The 20,905-nt window shown below is 34.2% G+C and overlaps 1 protein-coding gene across 1 annotated transcript in view; it reads left to right on the top strand.

Annotated features, from left to right (window-relative positions):
• Positions 1 to 20,905, top strand: part of LRRIQ3 (leucine rich repeats and IQ motif containing 3) — a 197,448-nt gene that overhangs the window by 77,027 nt on the left and 99,516 nt on the right. Inside the window, 1 exon segment of the mRNA XM_036873689.1 lies at positions 12,411 to 12,567. Coding sequence (XP_036729584.1) covers positions 12,411 to 12,567 — 157 coding nt within the window.

Below are 20,905 nucleotides of genomic sequence, written 5' to 3'. Positions count from 1 at the left end.
AGTTACCAACATAAATATGAAAAGATTATTAATCTCATTAATAGTCAAAGATATGCAAATTAAAGAAGCAATGAGATACCATTTTTTTCCTAACAGATTGACAAAGGTTAAAAATTGTGATAATGTTTCTTATGAGGATTTAAGGATGAACCTAACATTGACAGATCATAATCACCCAAAGTCCATATGGTACATACTTGGTGTTGTACATTGTATATGTTTAGACAAATGTATAATAACATGTATCTATCATTATGGTGTCATACAGAGTATTTTCTCTGCCCTAAAAATCATCTCTGTTCCGCCTATTCATTGTCCCTGCCCCCTTCCCCATGATGGTTAATTTTATGTTTCAATTTGGCTAGACTATGATGCCCAGTTGTTTGGTTAAACACTGGTCTAGATATTGCTGTAAAGGTATTTTTTAGATGTGATTAACAGTTAAATCAGTAGACTTTGAGTGATGATTACCATTCATGTTGTGGATGGGTTTCATCTCATTAGCTGAAGCCCTTAAGAACAAAGACTGCAATTTCCAGGTGAAACATTTTGTTTCTAGACTGCAAGGTAGAAGCCCTGCCTGAGTTTCCAGCCTGCAGATTCTGGACTCAAGACTGCAGCATCGGCTCTTCCCTGAATTTCCAGCCTATTGACCTGCTTTACAGATCTTAAAGTTGTCAGCTCCCATTATTGCACGGACCAATTCCTTAAAATCTCTCTCTCTCTTCGCCATATATTTGTTCCGTTTCTCTGTTGAATTTTGACTAATGCACTCTCACATCAGCAATAACACTTCTTGAAATTTCTACTTGAAAGATAAAGTGTGTGTGTATATGTGTGTGTGTGAGAGAGAGAGAGGGAGGGAGATGGGAGAGGAGAGAGTTGTGAGGGGCAAGCTGGGAGAGAGATTGTGTTATTTGTAGTAAAAAAAAAACCCTAGAAAAACTTATGTATCCTTTGCTGAAAGTTTATGATTCAGAGATAGTATAAAATACTCTACAGTTGTTAAAAATAACATTAGTTCTAAAATCTATTTAACAGAGATTTCAGTGATTATTAAGAGAAAAGCAAGTTACAAAGAAATATATGTAGCAAAATCCAGTGTTTATAAAAAGCAAGGGCAAAAGTTTGTATCCATGTGCGGAAGGGAAAATTGTACAACCAAATGTCTAGATGGGTGTTGGGCAATGGTGCGTAAGGAGAAGGAATGGTAAAAACTGATAATCTGTGTATTTCTTTAAATGTATATATATGTATATAATTTTTACAAAAATGATTGTATTTCTACCTCTTATTATCTAACATGCTTGTTTTTATTTTCTGTAGTGTTAAATGTTATTGTATAAGAGTTTTTAATAGCTGGATGTATTCTTTTAAATGGATATATTCTACTTAGGTGAGCTTTCCTGTTGGACATTAATGTTGTTTTTATTTTCTCCAAATTATAAAAATTATAGGGATAAAAAGCCATAAACATATATTTATGCATATTCATTATTATGTACTTAGAAGCAATTTCTGGAATTTTAGTTGGCATATAAATGGATATATAAATTTCTATTTTTATCATTTTATTACTAGTAGTAGTAATTGTCATACTATGTAATATTAATATTATGACTATAATAGCTGTTACTGTATTACTTCTGCTAGTAATATGACTATTGCTAATAAGTATAATAAAGAAGACCTTATTAAAATTTGCTTCATACTTTCTAGATGAGAATCTTATCATTAAGTAAAGTTTATTTAATGTAATGAGCCACATGGGTGAATGTGGTTGGAGGAAGTATTTAAAGGCTGTGTCAACTACTAATATTTCTATGCATACTTTTAACATCTATCTATATTTTTTCTCTCAGCCACTGTAAAAGTTATCTGGAAAATTATAATCATTTATCATTGCTCCTGTATTAACTTCTCTTTATAATATCATCTTTTGAGATATAAGTGTTCTAAAGATGATGACTATTTTTGTTTTACTGACTATAATGATTATTTTTTAATAATTTGATATACCTGATGAAGCCAGGTAACTAACAGCAAACTATAAGAGGTCAAACTTAACTTTTAAACAATCATCCTATAATTTTATTATTAATAATACCTGTGTTGAATTATAAATTAGTAATTAATCTAATAATTTGTGTTGTTATTTAATCCCATAGAAAAGAATCACAATTTCTTTTCCTAACATTTCTTCTGGATCTTTGTTCAGTGGGGAGGAGCATTGGATCTGGTGAATATATGCCTTCATTTTAGAAACTATTTATGGGGCCTTATGTTAGCTTTCTAGTCATCAGGTTTCAAGTCATTATAGTATTCCTTGATGTATGATTCCAGTTTTCCAGAGTTATAAAAGGACAGAGTGAATCATGTAAGTGCAATCATTCAGTATTTGTCTTTCTGTGACCAGTTTATTTACTTAACATAATGCCCTCAAGATTCATCCATGTTGCTGCATATTGCAAAATTTGCTTCTTTTTTAAGCCTAAATAATATTCTATTTTAGGCATATGTCACATTTTATTTATCCATTCTGCTGTTGATGGGCATTTAAGTGTTTCCACACCTGCTCAGGGAGACACTGAGAGCTAGACATTTTGTCTACTTGCTCTGTGCTGAACTGGGAGCAAGGGATATGGTGACTGCCAACCCAGATCTCCATCTCTATTCTCACTAGTCCCCAGGAAGCTAGGTTATGCCAGGTCTATCAGCACTTGACTATTAGCAAGTCAGAAGCCAGTACTTCGGGCAGCCCCAAGAAAAATTGTGGCATTGTAGGCAACTGTGCTTTCTGTCGACTTACTCAGTGGTGAGCCAGGGGAAAGGAATTATGGCATCTACCAACCCAAGCATCTGTCTCCATTCTCCTCCAGGTGGCTAGACTGTGTCAGACTATCAAAGCTCTGAGAATGGCAAGAGAGAAGCCAACCCTTTGAAGGGGTCCCTCAGAAAAGTTGGGGACACTGGACATGTGAACTAGCTCTTTCCCTCCCCTCGAAGAAGCTGGGAGCTAGGAGTTCTCTTCTTGATCATATTGTGCAGTGCCAGGGGTAGGGATTCTGAAGAAAGGATGTCCTGAATCTCCCTACTTGCTTTGGTGAGCCTAGTTTCATGTTCGCCAGGATGCATGAGCCTTTCAATCAGCTTGTGGATTTCTCACAATAGGAATTTGTCCCTGAATTGTTGCTGAATTTGTGTGTTTGTTGGGGGGAAGTGGGGGCCCAGGGCTTCTTCCTTGTCATCTTGCTGACTCATTAGGCATTTTAAATGTTTGAGACTTGCTTTTTCTTATCCTTTTTATTGTTATTTACTTTGATTCCTCTACTCTTTTAGAACATTCTTATTTATTTTAATGTCTGTTCCAAGGTTTAAATTTTGGTGGGGGGGGGTCACAGATTCCTTTGAAAATCTGATGAAAGTTATAGGCATTATTTCCAGTGTAATCTATACATGCATACTCAAATAAAATGTGCCTACAATTTCACTGGGTTCATGACCTCCAAGTTAAACTCTGGCATATACCATAACTTTTTTATTTTCACATTTTAGCCTTTAATCTTAGAAAATTAGAGTCAATGTGAATACTTCTGTGGACAACCACCCACCCCAAGTTTCCTTGACTTCTTAAGATCTAGACTGTCTCACACTGTCCAAGAAGAATCTTGATGGATTAATGAACCCATATGTCAGAGGCAAACCTAAGTTTTACAACCAACCCACATTTTTTTAAACACATGAATTATTTTCTATTTTCTAATGAGAGTTTTTAATTTTTAAGGAGACCAGATGATTCAGGTCCTCTGGCCAGTAGTCAATAAGAAGACAGTTCCTAATTGGAAAATTACTTAGAGATCCTCAAGTAAAATTAAAATGCAATAGAAATATTAAGCAAATGTTTTTGAGCTGAAATAAGTGATCTCTTTAAAACTTACTTTTTAAGATTTTTCCCTTATAATTCATATTATAAGGAAAAAGAGAATCTACTGCCAAGAATTTCCTCCAGTGTAAGTTCTATAAGACCAGGAACTCTGGAATTTTATAACATATTCCCAGAGTCTAGAGCAGTGCATTTTGAATAAGTGTTTGAGCATAAATGAAAGAGTAAATGAATAAATAACTCTGATGAAAAGGGAACTGTGTTTTAATATTAACAGGTTGTGGAGATGATTTTTACCTCTTCTCAATCTATGGATCTACCTCATGTCATTATAAAAATAAGTCATTAAATAAGAAATTTTTTTTAAAAAGAAAAATGTATTAAAAAGTAAAATTATATTTAAAATAGGAGCCATGTAAATTTAATAATCTAAGAGATCAAAAACATAAGATAATTTAAGATAAACCTAAATATTAACATCATTCACAGATGTGTCTCATATCTTTTTGTTCCTTTCATACTCCTATACTACTTTTGTTGTATTGAGTAAATATTGTATAGTGTAACATTTAAATTTCTTTCATGATGTTTTAATTGTATAATTTTAGTTATTTTCTTGGTGTTTTTTCTAGGGCTTAGAATATACATCTGAACTTATTTATTTCAGGTATATAGTGACAAGTCTAGTGAGATATAAAAATGTTACTTCTGTATATGTTTATCACCTCTTCCAACTTTTTGTGCTATTAATGTTATACATATTACATATATATATGTTACAAACCCAAAACTATATTATTATAATTATCACTTTATAAAGTGTTATGTCCTTTAAAGGAGCTAAGGCAAAAACGAAGAACAAGTATATATTCATTGAGTTTGTTACATTGAGAGTACTATTTATCATATTTCTAGTTCTTTTAATTTTTTCCTGTGGATTTAAATTACCATCTAGTATTATTTTATTACTCCAAAACAGCTTTGCTTCCACCTGCTGTCTTGTGCTATTATTGTCAAATACATTACATTTATACATGTTTTAGACAAAAATACAATTATCTAAATATTATATTATGCAATTGTTTTTTAAATTAGTTAAGAGAAGAAATGAGTAGAAATTTGAATTTATATTGTTTTATAATTACACAATTTTTTACCAGCACTCTTTATTTTTTTTTGTGGATTTAAATTACTGTTTGAGGTCACTTGCTTTCGACCTGAAGAACTTCCTTTAGTATTTCTTTTAAGGCATGTCTGGGGTTTAGATATAATTTTGAGTTGGTGCTTTTTTGTGGGGGGTTGGTTTGGATATATGTTCAGAAGTGAAATTGCTGAGTCATGTTGTAGTTCTGCTTTTAATTTTTTGAGGATTCTTCATACTGTTCCTTATAGTGGCTATATCAGTTTACAATCCCACCAACAGTGCACAAGGCTTCCTTCCCTTCTGCATCCTTGGCAGCATTTGTTGTCTGTTGTCTTTCTGATGATGGCCATTGTAACAGGTATGAGGTGATACGGCATTGTGGTTTTGATTTGCATTTCCCTGATGATTAGTGATGTTAAGCATCTTTTCTTGTGTCTGTTGGCCATGTGGAATTCTTTGGAAAAATATCTGTTCAGGTCTTTTACCCATTTTTAAATTTGATTATTCATTTTTTTGTTTGTTTTTGAGTTCTATGAGTTCTTTATATATTTTGGATATTAACCCCTTATCAGATATATGGCTTACAGATATTTTTTCACATTCTGTAGCTTGTCTTTTCATCTTGTTGCTTATTTCTTTTGCTGTGCAGAAGCTTTTTAATTTGATGTAGTTCCACTTGTTTACTTTTGATTTTGTTGCTTGTACTACAGGTGTCATATCCAAAAAATCATTGCCAAGAACCATGCCAATGACATTTTTCCTATGTCTACTTCCAAGGAGTTTCATGGCTTCATGTCTTACATTTGAGTCTTTAATCCATTTTGAGTTAATTTTTGTGTATGCTGTAAGATAGTGGAGCAATTTCATTCTTTTGCATGTTGCTGTTTGGTTTTCTCAATGCTGTTTATTGAAGAGACTGTCCTTTTCCTATTGTTGATTCTTGGCTCCTTTGTCATAAATTAATTGACCCATATATGCACAGTTTTATTTCTGTGCTCCTTATTCTGTTTCGTTGATATATGAGCTTGTTTTTATGTCAATACAATACTATTTTAATTACTATAACTTTGTAGTATAGTTTGAAATCAGGGAGTGTAATGCCTCTAGTGTTCTTCTTTCTCAGGATTGCTTTGGCTATTTTGGGTATATAGTGGCTCCATATAAATATTAGGGTTTTTTCCTACTTCTATGAAAAATGCCATTGGAATCTTGATAGGGATTTCATTGAACCTGTAGATGGCTTCTGGATGTATTGACATTTTAACAATATTCATTTTCCCAATCTATGAACATAGGATACTTTTCTATTTATTTGTGTCTTCAGTTTCTTTCATTAATATTTTGTTGTTTTCAGAGTAGAAATCTTTCACCTCCTTAGTTAAGTTTAGTCCTGATATTTTATTGTTTTTGATGCTATTTTAAATGGGACTTTTTTCTCCATTTCTTTTCCATATCATCGATAGTGGTAGAAACATTACTGATTTTTGAGTGTTAATTTTGTATCCTACAGTTGTACTGACTTTTTCAATTATATCTAACAGTTTTTTTAATGGAGTCTTTAAGATTTTCTGTATATAAAATCATGTCATCTGCTAATAGAGATAATTTTACTTCTTTTCCTACATTTTCCTATGTTTTCTTTTATTTCTTTTCTCTCATTTTCTTGCCTGATTGCTCTGGCAAGGACTTCCAGTTCTATATTGAATTGGAGTGGTGAGAGTGGGCACCCTTGTCTTACTCCTGATTCTAGAGGAAAATATTTCAGCTTTTCATGATTGAGTATGATGATAGCTGAGTGCTTATTATATATGGCCTTTATTGTGTTATATTCCTTCTATACCTAATTTGTTGAGAGTTTTTATCATGAACAGAAGTTGAATTTTGTCAAATGCTTTTTCTGCATCTCTTGAGATGATCATGTGATTTTTTTCTTTCATTCTTCCATTTATGTAATGGATCACATTTATTTGCATATGTTGAACCTTCTTTGCATCCCATGTATAAATCCCACTTGATTATGGTGAAGGATCTTTAACTGTGCTGCTAAATTCAGTTTGCTAATGTTTTATTGAGACTTTTTGCACCTATATTCAACATGGATTGAATCGTAGTTTTCTTTTCTGTTAGTGTCCTTATCTGGCTTTGGTATCAGAGTAATTCTGGCCTCATAAAATGAGTCTGGGAGTGTTTCCTCCTCTTTGATTTTTTGGGAGAGTTTAAGAATAATTGGTGCTAATTCTTTAAATGCTTGGTAAAATTCACCAGTGACGCCATCTGGTCCTGGGCTTCTCTTCATTGGGAGACTTTTTATTACTGATTTGATCTTATTGGTAATTGGTCTATTCAGACTTTCTGTTTATTCCTAATTTGTTTCGAGTAGTTGTGTTTCTAATAATTTTTCAATTTCTTCTAAGTTGTCCAGTTTGTTGGCATATAGTTGTTCATAATGGTCTCTTATGATCTGTCATGTCTCTGTGGTATAAATTGTAATGTCTCATTTTTCATTTACAATTTTGTCAATTTGGGTCATTTCTCTTTTTTTTTTTTTTCCTTAGTCTAGCTAAAGCTTTGTAATTTTGTTTATCTTTTCAAAGAACCAACTCTTAGGTTGGTTACATTTTCTATTGTTTTCCTGTTCTCTATTTCATATATTTCCTCTCTAATCTTTATTATTTTCTTCCTTCTTCTAACTTTGGGATCATTTTATTCTTCTTTTTCTACTTTTCTGCTAACTTTGGTCTCAATTTGTTCTACTTTTTCTATAGATAGGACTTGTTTTTTAATTCAGTCAGCTATCTTATGTCTTTTGATTGCAGCATTTAGGCCATTGACATCTAAAGTAACTATTGATAGGTATGTACTTATTGCCATTTTATCACTTATTTTCTGGTTGCTTTTGTAATTCTTCTCTGTTGTTTTCTTCTTCTATTAGTTTCTTCCCTGTGAATTGATGATTTTCTTTAATTGAATGCTGTGTTTCTTTCTAGTTTTTGTGTATCTATTGTAGGTTTTTGATTTATGGTTACCATGGGGTTCATATATGTTGACCTGTAACTATATCTATTTGTTTTAAATGGGTAGTCCTTTAAATTCAAACACATTCTAAAATATCTACACTTTTTACTCCCCTCCGACACATATTGTTTTTGATGTCATATATTACATCTTCATGTGTATCCTTTACTGATTATTGTAGTGATAGTTGATTTTACAATTTTTTGTTTTTAAATATTTGTACTAGCTTATTTAAGTGGTTGATTTTCATCCTTTACTATGTATTTGCCTTAACTAGTGGGATTTTTCCTTTATAGATTCTTTCTTCTTGTTAAAGCCTTTTCTTTTCCACTTAGAAAAGATTCTTTAACATTTCTTTTAGGGTAGGTTTAGTATTAATGAACTCTTTTTGTTTTTGCTTGTCTGAGAAGTTATCATTCCAATTCTAAATGATAATCATGCTGGGTAGTGTGTCCTAGGTTGCAGTTTTTCCCTTTCAGCATTTTGAATATATCATGCTACTCCCTTCTGGCCTGTACTTTTTCTGCATAAAAATCAGCTGATAGCCTTATGAGGTTACCAGCTGATTTTTGAGGGTTCCCTTGTATATGATGCTTTGTTTTTGCCTTGCTACCTTTAGAATTCTCTCTTTACTTTTTGTCATTTTAATTATAATACGTCCTGGTGTGGGTCTGTTTGGGTTCATCTTGTTTGGGACCCTCTGTGCTTATTGTACCTGGATATCTATTTCCTTCTTCATGTTTGGGAAGTTTTCAGTCATAATTTCATCAAATACACTTTCAACCCTCTTCTCTCTTTTTCTCAGATCCCTATAATGCAAATGTTGGTTTTTCTTTTAGTTTGTTTTTCATTTCAGTTACTGTATTCTCCAGTTCTGATTGGTTCTTTTTTATATTTCTAGTTCCTTGTTAAAATTTACACTTTATTAATCTATAATTTTCTCTAATTCATTTAGCATTCTTATTACTAATGCTTTGAACTCTTTATCTGGTAAATTATTTCTTTCTGTTTCATTGGTTGTTTTTCAGGGGTTTTCTCTTGCCTTCTCAATTGAAACAAAATTCCTCTATCTTCTCATTTTGCTTAACTTTCTCTGTCTCTATGAAATTAGGTGAAACAGTAACTTATTGCAGTCCTGAAAGAATGTCCTTGTGTGGAAGCATTTCTCTACAGTCTGTGTGTGCCCAATGGCCTTGATGGGAGAGCTAGATCTGACAATATTAGTCACATCTTTCCTCAAGGTGTGCTTGCAGCTATCACCTTAGTAGGAGGTGGGGCTGGAGAAGGAGTGGCTAGGTCCAGAGCCATGTGTGAGCTGGGGCTTTTCCTCTGCTCAGTGGCTGTCACCACCCTGTTGGGGGAGGGGGCATGTCCCAAGCTGCTGGAGCAGAAGCCCTGGGGGTCATGTTCAAGCCGGCTCTGTCTGTTCCCATTAAATGTTTGCTCTTCCCACTCCCAGCACCGGCACTCTCACCCCAGAGGGAAGCAATGATGGGGCAAGAGTGGCTAGCATGTGGGCTTGGTGTGAGTTGGGGCACAAGCTCTGGTGGTCCGGCCTTGGCAGGGACCTGGACTGCTTCCAATGCACTGCCTGTGTGAACACCAGTAATGGTTGCCCCTGCTCCGCTCAGTTGCTGCTTTGTGTCTGAGTGTCCTTTGTCCCTCAGCCACAGAGCCCTCTCCCCAGTGTGGAGCTGCATCATGAGTGACCACTCTCCTTAGGTTGGTACACAAGCCAGGGCGGTTCCAGGAAATCAGCCAGCCACCCTGCAGTCTCAATCCACCCCCTCTGCACTGTTTCAGGAGCAAGGGAGTTTGTGCATACTCCTCACAAGCAGGCTTCCCACAGCCCTGCTGTTAATCCCACCGGCCCTGGAACCAGACAAGTGGGCTTGCCTTCCCAGTGTTGGACCCCAGGGCTGGGGTGCTCAATATGTGGCTCGAACTGCTCATTCCCCAGGGGGGGTCTCCACCTGTGTAGTATCTCTTTTCCTCTGAGTCTCCTCCCAGGGGCACAGGTCCTGACCTGATCACATCTCTTCCTTCCTACCTGATTCTGTGGGGATCTTTCTCACAGCTTTGGTTGTACAGGAATATTTCTTCCAGTCTCTGCTTACTTTTCAGTGAGGATTGTTCCACATGTAGATGTATTTTTGATGTGTTCGTTAGGGGGAGGTTATTTCCACATCCTCCTACTTCACCATCTTGATCTTCTCTGATCTCAAAGCCACTCTTCTGCTTAAAACTCTGCAATGACTGTCCATCCCAGTGACCTTCCTGTTCTTCAAACATGCCAAGTGTGTTCTTGCCTCACTAAGCATACTTCCACCTGGCCTTTTGTACTTGTCATTTGCTTTACTAGAATGTTTTTCTGAGATTCTCACTATAACTTGTTTCCTCTTAACAATACTATCCCAATCCAGCCTATGTGAAAAGCAATTCACTTATTATATATTTAGTGTTTTATTTCTGTATTATCTAACTCTACTTATTAGAGAATATAACCTTCATGGTATTACAGACTTTCTTCTCTTCACAGAGCACATAATGGTCATTTTCAAAATACTACTTTTTCCTTGAAAATCCATTCTTCTCTTTTCTTTTCGCAGTTGAGTAACTACTAGAGATTTTGTTAACCAATTTTACTTGCAGCTAAGTATGTTCATCTGACTATATTTTTGTTAGATTTGTAAGTGAACAGAATTAATGACCACAACTGCTGCTTCAAATACTTAAATGGTAATTGTACCCCCTTTGTTTTCATGCCTTTCCCTTCCCATGGGCTGGAATGCATTAGTCCTGTGGGTTAACGACAGTGTCTTTGAGTATGGTGAGGCAAGATTGAATTATTTTATGGAGCAGCGCTGCTCCACCAGTGTAGACTGCATGTGAGAAAAGTAAAATTCTGTCTTATTTGAACCATTATAAGTTTTATTCTCTTAATATATTTCACCCTAACTAATTTGTAGATCATCAGTGAAAATATTTGAATGAAGGAATGAATAGACGGAGCCCACTTTAAAAATCTGAGAAATGGAAAAATTGCTTTCCTTGGTCAATTTTGTTTTTCTTTTGCTATTTAATAATAATGGTAACAGTAAACTTCCTACCTGTTTCATCGTTTTAATTCAAATGATTTTGCTCTTTCATCACATATAATGAATATTATTGGTTTTTGGTAATCTGTCTCCATGATATTGAATTAGTTTACTTTGATATCCTCTCTTACAAAAAGTTTAAAATAAAGATTGGCTGCTGAATTTTATCCAATGCCTTTCTGCATCTATTTATATACTCTTACATTTTTCTGTTCATTAAATTGTTTATGTAATGAGCTTTGTAATACTTGGTCATAGTCTTGTTATTCTTTGCTTACATTGCTGGATTCTTTTTATCAGTATTTAGAATTTTTGCATCTGTATTCAAAGATTATATTGGTATATGATTTTCTTCTTATTGCCTTATTGGACTGAGTAGGACTTCGAGTACAATGTTGAATAGATTGGATGAGAGATGTTATCCTTCCCTTGTTTTTGATCTTACAGAGCTAACATTTAGTATTTTACTATTGTGATATTAGTTTGTTGATGCCATTTATCTAGTAATATTTTGAATACATTAGGTTAAATAAAACATAATACAGTCATCGCTTGCTATCTGCAAGAGATTGGTTCCAGGACCTGCTGCAGATACCAAAATCTGTAGATGCTCTAGTCCTTTATACTTGTCCCTGTGTACTTGCGGGTTTCACAGTGTGGTGGATTCAACCAACCACAGATAGTATAGTACTATTTTTATTGAAAAAAATTCATATATAAGTGAACTCATGCAGTTCACACTTGTGTTTTTCAAGGGTCAAATGTATTAAAATTAATCTCACCTATTTCTTTTTACTTTTTTTTAGTGTGGCTAATAGAAAATTTTAAGTTATTTTATGGCATACATTATATTCTCTTGGACAGTACTGCTGTAAAGTAGTTTTCCTAGGTGGAAATAAGAAGTTATTTCTTCACTGGAGAAGAAAGATAAAAAGAATTTATATTGGTTAACATATTTCTATAGATAATTTAGTCATGTTCTCTCTGACATTATATTATAAAATGCATAGCCAGATGTAGTTACAGAATTGTTTGTGCATTCGTGTTCCCAGAGATTTCTCAGCACTCATTCATCCCTTGATGAGTGTTGATGAGCCAGCCCTAATGCCTCGTTTTATATAGTAATAATATGAAAACAAATATTACATTAAGTTTACCACTATGTTTTCTAAGATATAAGTGAACTCATAAGTAGTTTTCTTCCTTTTTTTTTTTTTGCAAAAAAACTAAACGACAGTTCTCCCTCCCTCCCCCCCCCCCTTATATTCAGCCACTTGTTCTTGTATAAAAAACATCAGGAAAAAACTATTAGTAAAAGTGAAAAAAAATGGATTTACAAACGCAAAGGATTTGAAGATAAGCTCTTTAAGGATCTCTTTTTTCAGCCTGGAACCAATATAACAGAAAAGCTTGCACATTGGAAACATGTAAGTATAATTATTTTATTACTTTTCTTTGAAATATTTTTAAGACACTATAGTTATAGTTTATATTGCATTAGTAATAATTTCTTTAATCTCTTTTAAATATCTTCTATTATCTTGTTAATATTATGCTTGAGATTTTCTTGATGTGATAAAATTCATATAATATAGTATAAATGTAATTTTTGTGGTGTATTAATCACTCTTAACAGAACCATTTTATAATTTATGCTTTATATATGTGTTTTCTCTTATTAATTATTGGAAGTAGTTATTAATAGTAATATAAAATATATTCTCAGTAGCTGAAAACATAAATATTTAGTTTATTAAAGGCTGATAATTGTACATATAGTATAATATTCACTCAGTATTTTGTGCAAAATCATGTATTGCTTTAAGGACACAATAAAAATAGAAAGAAATTTATATTTATTGAGTACATACTATGTACCAGGCACTGTGTCAGATATTTTGCATGTGGTATGTAATTTATTCTTCACAATACTGTAAGATAGGTATTTTTACCTCTTTTTTTATGATTAGGGAAACTAAGGCTCATAGGGGTTGATTAACTTACCAAAAGCCAAACAGTTAAATGACTTTGCTAGGACTTAACTCGAGATCATCTGACTCTAAAGTTTGTGCTTTTTTATTTTTAGAATTTTGTTTTGCTTTTACCATTAGGTAATGGTAAAAATGAAAACTCGGCATTATAGTATAATTAACTGGAATGAACTTTTTGTAATTTATAAAGCACTGTGTTTGTCTGTAAACTCCTTCATATTTGCACCTGTACCTGAATAGCCTGAGCTACAAATGTTTCCATTACATTAACATAATTAGAAGGGAATACAAACTGTCCAAACTGACATTAGTCTGATTTCAATGTAATTGAGGACACGTGTCCTAGATATAGTACAGTAATGTCCTCAGGCCCTTAAATCCCACCAAAGTTTATCCATTGAATAAAAACATAGGTTTACAAGGCAAATGTATCCTATTCAAAACTTTTTCCTCATTAGCACGCAGTGCCAACTGTATTAATTTGCTCCAGATGATAGTATGCTCTATAAAGTTTATGTGAAGTGTCTTTTGGCCCTCTTTGTAGAATATAAACGTGTTGATTTCAGGCATGTCACCTGCTTTTTATATGCTTTCTATAGAGAAGACTTTCACTGATGTATACTGATATCCAAGTTGGATATGGGTATGTTGTATACTGATAACCAATTTGGATATACTGATAGCCAACACCCATATACAAATGTAGATGTATATATACATATCCATATATATGTATATTTGTATATATGTTGTGTTATGGCAAGTGAATATTATATATACATAGATAGGAATAATATATATTATAAACATTATATTATTTAATACTTATGAAGTTACATATAATATACCATTTCAAGACTTTGGAAGTATTTTGAATGTTATAAATCTTTTGCTAAAATATATTAATTATAAGGAGTTTTCTAAAGCTCTTTGATATTAGTAATTCTACTAACCACATCACTACTAATGTCATTTATTAAAAACTATTCTTTCATAGTCTATAAATATGTACATTTTCCTATGCTTTTTTCATTATTTATAACTACCATTCATACAACATTATGAAGTTGTCTTCAAAGCTTACTTTCTTATAGTAACTGAAATAATTTTTCATTGTAAGATTCATCTTTGAATCTATTTCTTCTATATATAATTGTCACTCCATCTTCTGCTAGCTTCATTTTTAGTCTTCTCTTCAGCTCACTCAGTTGATATATTATTATTTTATTATTTTTACTACTCACATGTCTAGTCTTTAGTGACTTGGAGCTTGGTTTATTAGAAGCTATAGTGAGAACAGTTAATACCATAGAATACCTAAGAGAACCTAGGATCCAGAAAACATTAAAAGAGTTAGGGAGTAGGGAAAGGGAAGGGGTTGAGAAAATATCAGCATTTAATACTGGGAGTGCATTAGAAAAAGATACTGTGAGCAAAGTAATGGAAAGCGTTAATCAAGAATGGAATTCGAGTTTCAGTAATTAGAGAAAGCAATCATTGTCTGAATCTGCTCCTGTTTGGGGATGAAACGTGCTTGGTCTCCCAAGGGCTTAAAATTTCCGATATTAATAGTAACCTAAAATGGAAAGAACCAGAGGTGTGAGTTCAAGTCACATTCACTTAGGAAATGCTGTGGTGCAAAGCCAGAAGTCCATATAAACATCCAGAGTTAATGGTGCAAAAATAAACTGTAAATGATATACAGAACCAAAAGGTAGAAGCCATGATGAAAGAATCTGATAAAAAACTGGATTGGAGTAGAAGACACTGAGGATCTAAAACAATTGCTAGAGATATTATTTATCCATGGCTTACATATATTGGTCAGAGGGTGGTTTTTCTTCTGTTATTGAATAGGCTGACATAAATACAGAATTATGGTGGTCAATTAGATCAAGCTTTAGGGACATTTGTATATTATTATGTGGGATTTTAGGGAAATCTAGATACTCTTATGATGGGTTTTGCTGGGGTACCCAAGGCTATTTGAAATCTGCTTTTGCACAGTCAATCCTTTTACTCAAAAGTTACCAAGGAAAATATATGTACTGGGAGTAATAGCAAACAAAGCAGTTCCTAACTGAGGCTTTGGTCTAGAATTCCATTGCAATATTTTAGTAACCTGGGCTAGACAATGATATATTCTTTGTTACCCATGCTTTTTTATCTGGAATAGTTATTTCCTATATTGCAAACATGAATTTTAGAAGGGATATAGTATGAAAGAAAGTCACACTCATTATAGCCAAAAGGACAGAGATTAAGAGCAGGGGAAGGAAATTTACCATATATTTATCTCAGAGAAGATTAGTTGCCCTCTTTCCTCTTGCCTCCACACCCTCATATTTGAAACTTCCTTAAGCTGCTTTAGTCATATGTTGTTAGGAAGGAAAGAAAGCACCTAAGAGGTAAGAAAGAGTGATGGCCAGGAACCCTTACTGTTATAACCTCATGGAAAGATAGAACAAATCTATGTGTTGTGGATCTCTGTCTTCTTTGACAGCTCACCTCCTAGAATCATGATCTAATTTTTTCTTAGGACTTGAGCAACACCCTCTTGCCTTGAAGCATTAATATTGGAATTTCACACCCTTTATCTTGACTCATCTTCTGGAGAGGGTGCATATGTTCTCCCTAGTTATCAACAGAATGAGGAAAAAGATCCATAGGGCAAGCTAATCGATTTCTCTGGAAGAGATTTCTTACATTGAACCACTTCTAGTGCATTGAATGTTCACATCTTCTTCTCCTTTATGGCATTCTATAGTTCCTGGAAACATAATATAATATGGCAGTCATCTATACTAAAGTAAGATTTGCTTTCGAACTGATGATTTGGTTGAATTCTAGGATATTTTTATTGATTTTCCTTTGGTTCCAAAGATTCATTTTTCTCATAACTAATATGGATGGAACAATATACATTCCATGTTGAATACCATTTTTGTAAAACAAAATAGATCAAAATATACTCGAAGATAATCCTCCTGTGAACCCTTTCCAATGTATTAAATACATTTTCTTAAAGGTGTGGGTGTGTATATATATATATACACACACACATACATACCTGAGGAACTATTTGTCTTTTAACATATTATAATTTTTAATAAGGGTTAAAAAATATAAAGTAACTTTTTAATTGTACCACATATGCATTAAAAATACATGAAAATCACAATCATCAATCTGTTAATAGTGGTTATTTAAGTGGTAGAATGTTAGGTGATTATTCCTTTCTTTCTGACAATTTTATATATTCTTTCTAATCAGAAATCATGTTTTATTTATATAATAAAAACAAAGATTTTTCATTGTGGATAAAAACATTTTATCTCCATTTTTTATAACATAAATATAGAAATATTGCCTTCAGGAACCTCTGTTTTGTGTTATATTCCACATTAACAATTCTCTTTTCTTAGTTAATAAACATTCTTTTTAGAGCACTTTTAGGTTCACAGCAAAATTAGCAGAAAGTATAGAGAGTCTCCATGTTACTCCCTGTCCCCACATATATACAGTATCCATTATCCACATCCTGTACCACAGTGGTATATTTATTACAATCAATGAACCTACATTGACACAGCTTTATCACCCAAAGTCCAGTTTACATTAGGGTTCACTCTTGGTGTTGTACCTTCTATGGGTTTTGACAAATATGTAATGACATATCCACCATTACAATATTATACAGAATAGTTTCACTGCCCTAAAAATCCTCTGTGTTCTGCCTATTCATCCTTATTTTCCCCTAACCCTTGGCAACCTATAATATTTTTACTGTCTCCATAGTTTTTCCTTTTCCAGAATGTCATATAGTTGGAATAATATAGTATGTAGCATGTGTAGCCTTTTTAGACTGGCTTCTTTCACTTAGTAATATGCATTTAAGTTTCCTCCATGTCTTTTCATGGTTTAATAACTCATTGCTTTTTAGAACTAAAGAATATTCCATTGTCTGGAGGTACAACAATTTATTTATCCATTCACCTATTGAAGGACATCTTGGTTACTTACAAATTTTAGCAATTATGAACAAAGTGGGTATAAACAGCCATGTACAGGTTTTTGTGTGCACATAAATTTTCAACTTGTTTGGATAAATACAAGGATGCCTGATTGCTGGGTTTTATGGTAGGAGGATGCTTAGTTTTGAAGAAAACCTGCAAAACTATCTTCCAAAGTGGTTGTACCATTTTGCATTCCCACTAGCAATGAATGAGGTTCTTGTTGCTCCACATTTTCACCATTTGGTATTGTCAGTGTAAGTAGGTTTTGGCCATTTTAATAGGTATGCAATAATATCTCATTGTTGCTTTAATTTGCAATTCCTTAATGACATGTGATGACATCTTTTCAGATGTTTACTTGCCATCCGTATATCTTTTAGTGGGGTATAGTGCTCTTTTTACTATTAAAAAAATATAATGATTTATAATCACATGGCCTATGTGAGTAAGAGAGGAACGAGACGACTTTACCTTACTCAGGGCTGCTGCTTTGCACGTTGCATGAGTGCATTTATATCACAGTCTGTGTGGATGACATTCCTTGGAGTTGTGTGGAGCACAGCTTGCATGGCAGGGTGAAGTTGTGCTAATTTTAATTTTACAAATCCAAGTAACTTATTATATTTGAGTTTGGGGTTTTTTGTGCCTACTTTGAATTCAGGTAAATAGGGGGGCAGGGAGAAAGAATAATCAGCTCCATAATTTTAGAAGCCAAAAAATAATGAAATGACTTTTGCCCTCTTCTCTGTTCAGTTTAACAGTAGGTGATACTAAGAAAATATTGCGAGGGTTGATCTCATATCAGATTCAGGAGATGTGGAATGGGTCACCTTATTTTATTATGTGGAGAGTTAAAAAGAAACTTACGGATAGATATTTCAGTTTTTAAATTTCAGTGTTTTGTGAAGAGTCTTTCCTTACACTGGAAACTGACCTTTATTATCAATGAGTTTCTGGGATGTTGTACTAACTTATGAAAGTCTTAAGAAAAAAGCTTTGTAATGACATTCTTACATGCTCTTTGTTATTGCCTAACAGTCATTTTCAGGCCCCATCAGCAATACAGTTCATTTCAAATGGGTACTTTTTGAATATTCAGAATGTCCTTAGCACTAACAAATTCTAAGGCCTTAAAGATTGCCATAAAGCAATTCCTATGCCGGAACTTCTAGGGAGAGGGGAAAGAAATAGGAATAACTTACTAGGTAGGGACTGATTATATAAAGTATGGAATTGAAAGGAGTATACAAATTCAAATCCAGTTTAGTCAGTTGCCTACATCTAAGGGTCTGATCAAAGAAGTTGGAGTTGTCCTGAGTATTAAGACTTATGGGAAATAATGGCTTTTAGGGTCAGGTAGAAGTATGAGATATTTATCAGAAGAGTCTCTAAGGGCTAGCAGGGGCTAAGGGTAATTTAATTTAAGTTTAATTCACCTATGTTTTGGGGTCCAAAGAAGCAAAAATGATGACTTAGAAGTGAAGCTGTAGCTTTTTGACTTAATCAACACATAATGGGCTAACTTTATCCATTTAATAAAATTTTGCAGATATTTACTAGGTGCTTTCTAAATATCACATCCCCTGCTTGTCACTGGCAGTAAAAATAAAATAAGTAAAGCCTGTCCCCTTTAATCAAAAATTTTACTGAGGCTGAAAGGAGAAAACTTGGAGCTAAATGAATAAGATTAGGACAGAGGCATGCAGGGGTAATATTAGACACCATTTGTGGCTGCTCAGATGCAAGGAGTGCGGCTAGCTGACAGCTCAGGCTGTTAGATTGTTCAGGGTCCACCTCTGCTTTCAAGTCGAGGTCACACTATTCTCTAGGCAGCCTTCAGGCAATTACCGAGTAAGGCAGTGTTACAAGGGCCTGGCCATTACTGCTCATTGTTGGACCTTCAGATAGAGACAGACTTTGCTTCAGAGCTCCTGGTCGGTTGGCAGAAACTTTGACTCTCCCTGCTTAATCCACTTCCTCCGTTTTCCTTTAAAGAGTATTACTTCCCAATAAACCTTTTGCACACTTTACTGTCTTGGTATCTCCTTTCTGGAAAAACCTGTGACACCATATATTATGCTTGACTCCATAGATATGGATAAGAAAATTTTTACAACCAAGCACTTTCAGAATTATTTTTAAAAAGCAGCAAGTGGATGCTAGATTAATACATAATCTGAGTTGTTAAACTGTGAGGGTTGCCAAGGTCAACAGAGAGATCACTAGGAAAATGAGAGAATTGAGCAGACAGCTTATCTTATAGCATAACACATGTGGGAAAGGCACAGGGACAGGAGCTATGAAGGGCTCATAGTACCTTTCAACAAATACTTTGTGAATTGAGGTGAATAAAGGAAAATTACGTAACTTAAACCTGAGATAGATAGAAATTAGGAAAAAATTATAAGGGAGATACTTATAAATTATGCCAGATAGTAACTTTCCTGGCATCTTTTAACATCTTGCAAAATCAATTCTGTTGGTCCCATGCACATACCTAAGAGCTGTAATATCAGTAACATACGATACACTGACTCTCTCCTAGGGGTCACAAGACAAATATAAATACAAATGTAAGTAAAAATTCCTTTATTCTTAATATTATTCAATGAAGTGTCCATTTTTCCTTTATTGAAACATATGTTTTTTCGGTTTTTTTTGTTTTTTTTTTAAAGATTTATTGATTGATTGATTGATTGATTGCTATGTTGGGTCTTCGTTTCTGTGCGAGGGCTTTCTCTAGTTGCGGCAAGCGGGGGCCACTCTTCATCGCGGTGCACGGGCCTCTCACTATCGCGGCCTCTCTTGTTGCGGAGCACAGGCTCCAGACGCGCAGGCTCAGTAGTTGTGGCTCACGGGCCTAGTTGCTCCGCGGCATGTGGGATCTTCCCAGACCAGGGCCCGAACCCGTGTCCCCTGGATTGGCAGGCAGATTCTCAACCACTGTGCCACCAGGGAAGCCCCAAAACATATGTTTTTTGTAATCATAGTTCCATCTCAGCTGTTCACCCAGAACACTCATATATCTGCATGCTATCCTGACCTTTTAGAACCAGTTAGAGGACAACTGGCACTGTAACCACAGAACTTTTTTTGTTAAAATACACAATGTGGAAGTTACCTTCTACTCTGTGTATACAGATATTGTGTCTACATTTCCAAGGACTACAAGGAGTATTCCTGCCTGAATTATTTCATGCAGAGACTGGAAATCTACCTGATACCCTTCAGCTTAGTTCTCTTCGGTATTCAAAGTTTCTCAGTCTTTTTGGGCAACTGACTAAGAGGTGAAGACTGATTTTATAACAGGAAGAAAACTGGCCAAATTTATGTCCTTCTGTCCTGCCTCATTTTCCAGACTGTAGGCACTTTGCCACTCTTTTTTAAGACAGGTTTTCTGGCATGATCATGGTTTTCATTCTGTGCTTCTGAAACCATATCCCTATTGCACATTTCCAGATAGCTGTCCTTTTGCTTATCCTTCTCCTTGCCTAGAAATAAAATAAATTTGCTGTAGGCCCCCTTCCTGGTAAGCTCCTGACCTATTACTGTAATTTCTCTTTCCATTATGCTCCAAGTTATTAATTTTCCCTTCTAAATGACATCGCATGGTTCATTTGCTCTTCCCTCTTATCATGTCACAATTTGATAATGGATTTTAAAAATGTGTAAAAGTTAAATGATTTTGATTTGTAAAACTTAAACTCCTTTGGAAATGTCTAAACAAATAAGCTAACATAGTTTTATTAAGAAACATG

Source organism: Balaenoptera musculus, chromosome 1, assembly GCF_009873245.2.
Source record: "Balaenoptera musculus isolate JJ_BM4_2016_0621 chromosome 1, mBalMus1.pri.v3, whole genome shotgun sequence".
NCBI classification, from domain to species: domain Eukaryota; kingdom Metazoa; phylum Chordata; class Mammalia; order Artiodactyla; family Balaenopteridae; genus Balaenoptera; species Balaenoptera musculus.
Note: the sequence above shows the minus strand (reverse complement) of the source record. Positions and strands in the feature narration are given on the sequence as shown.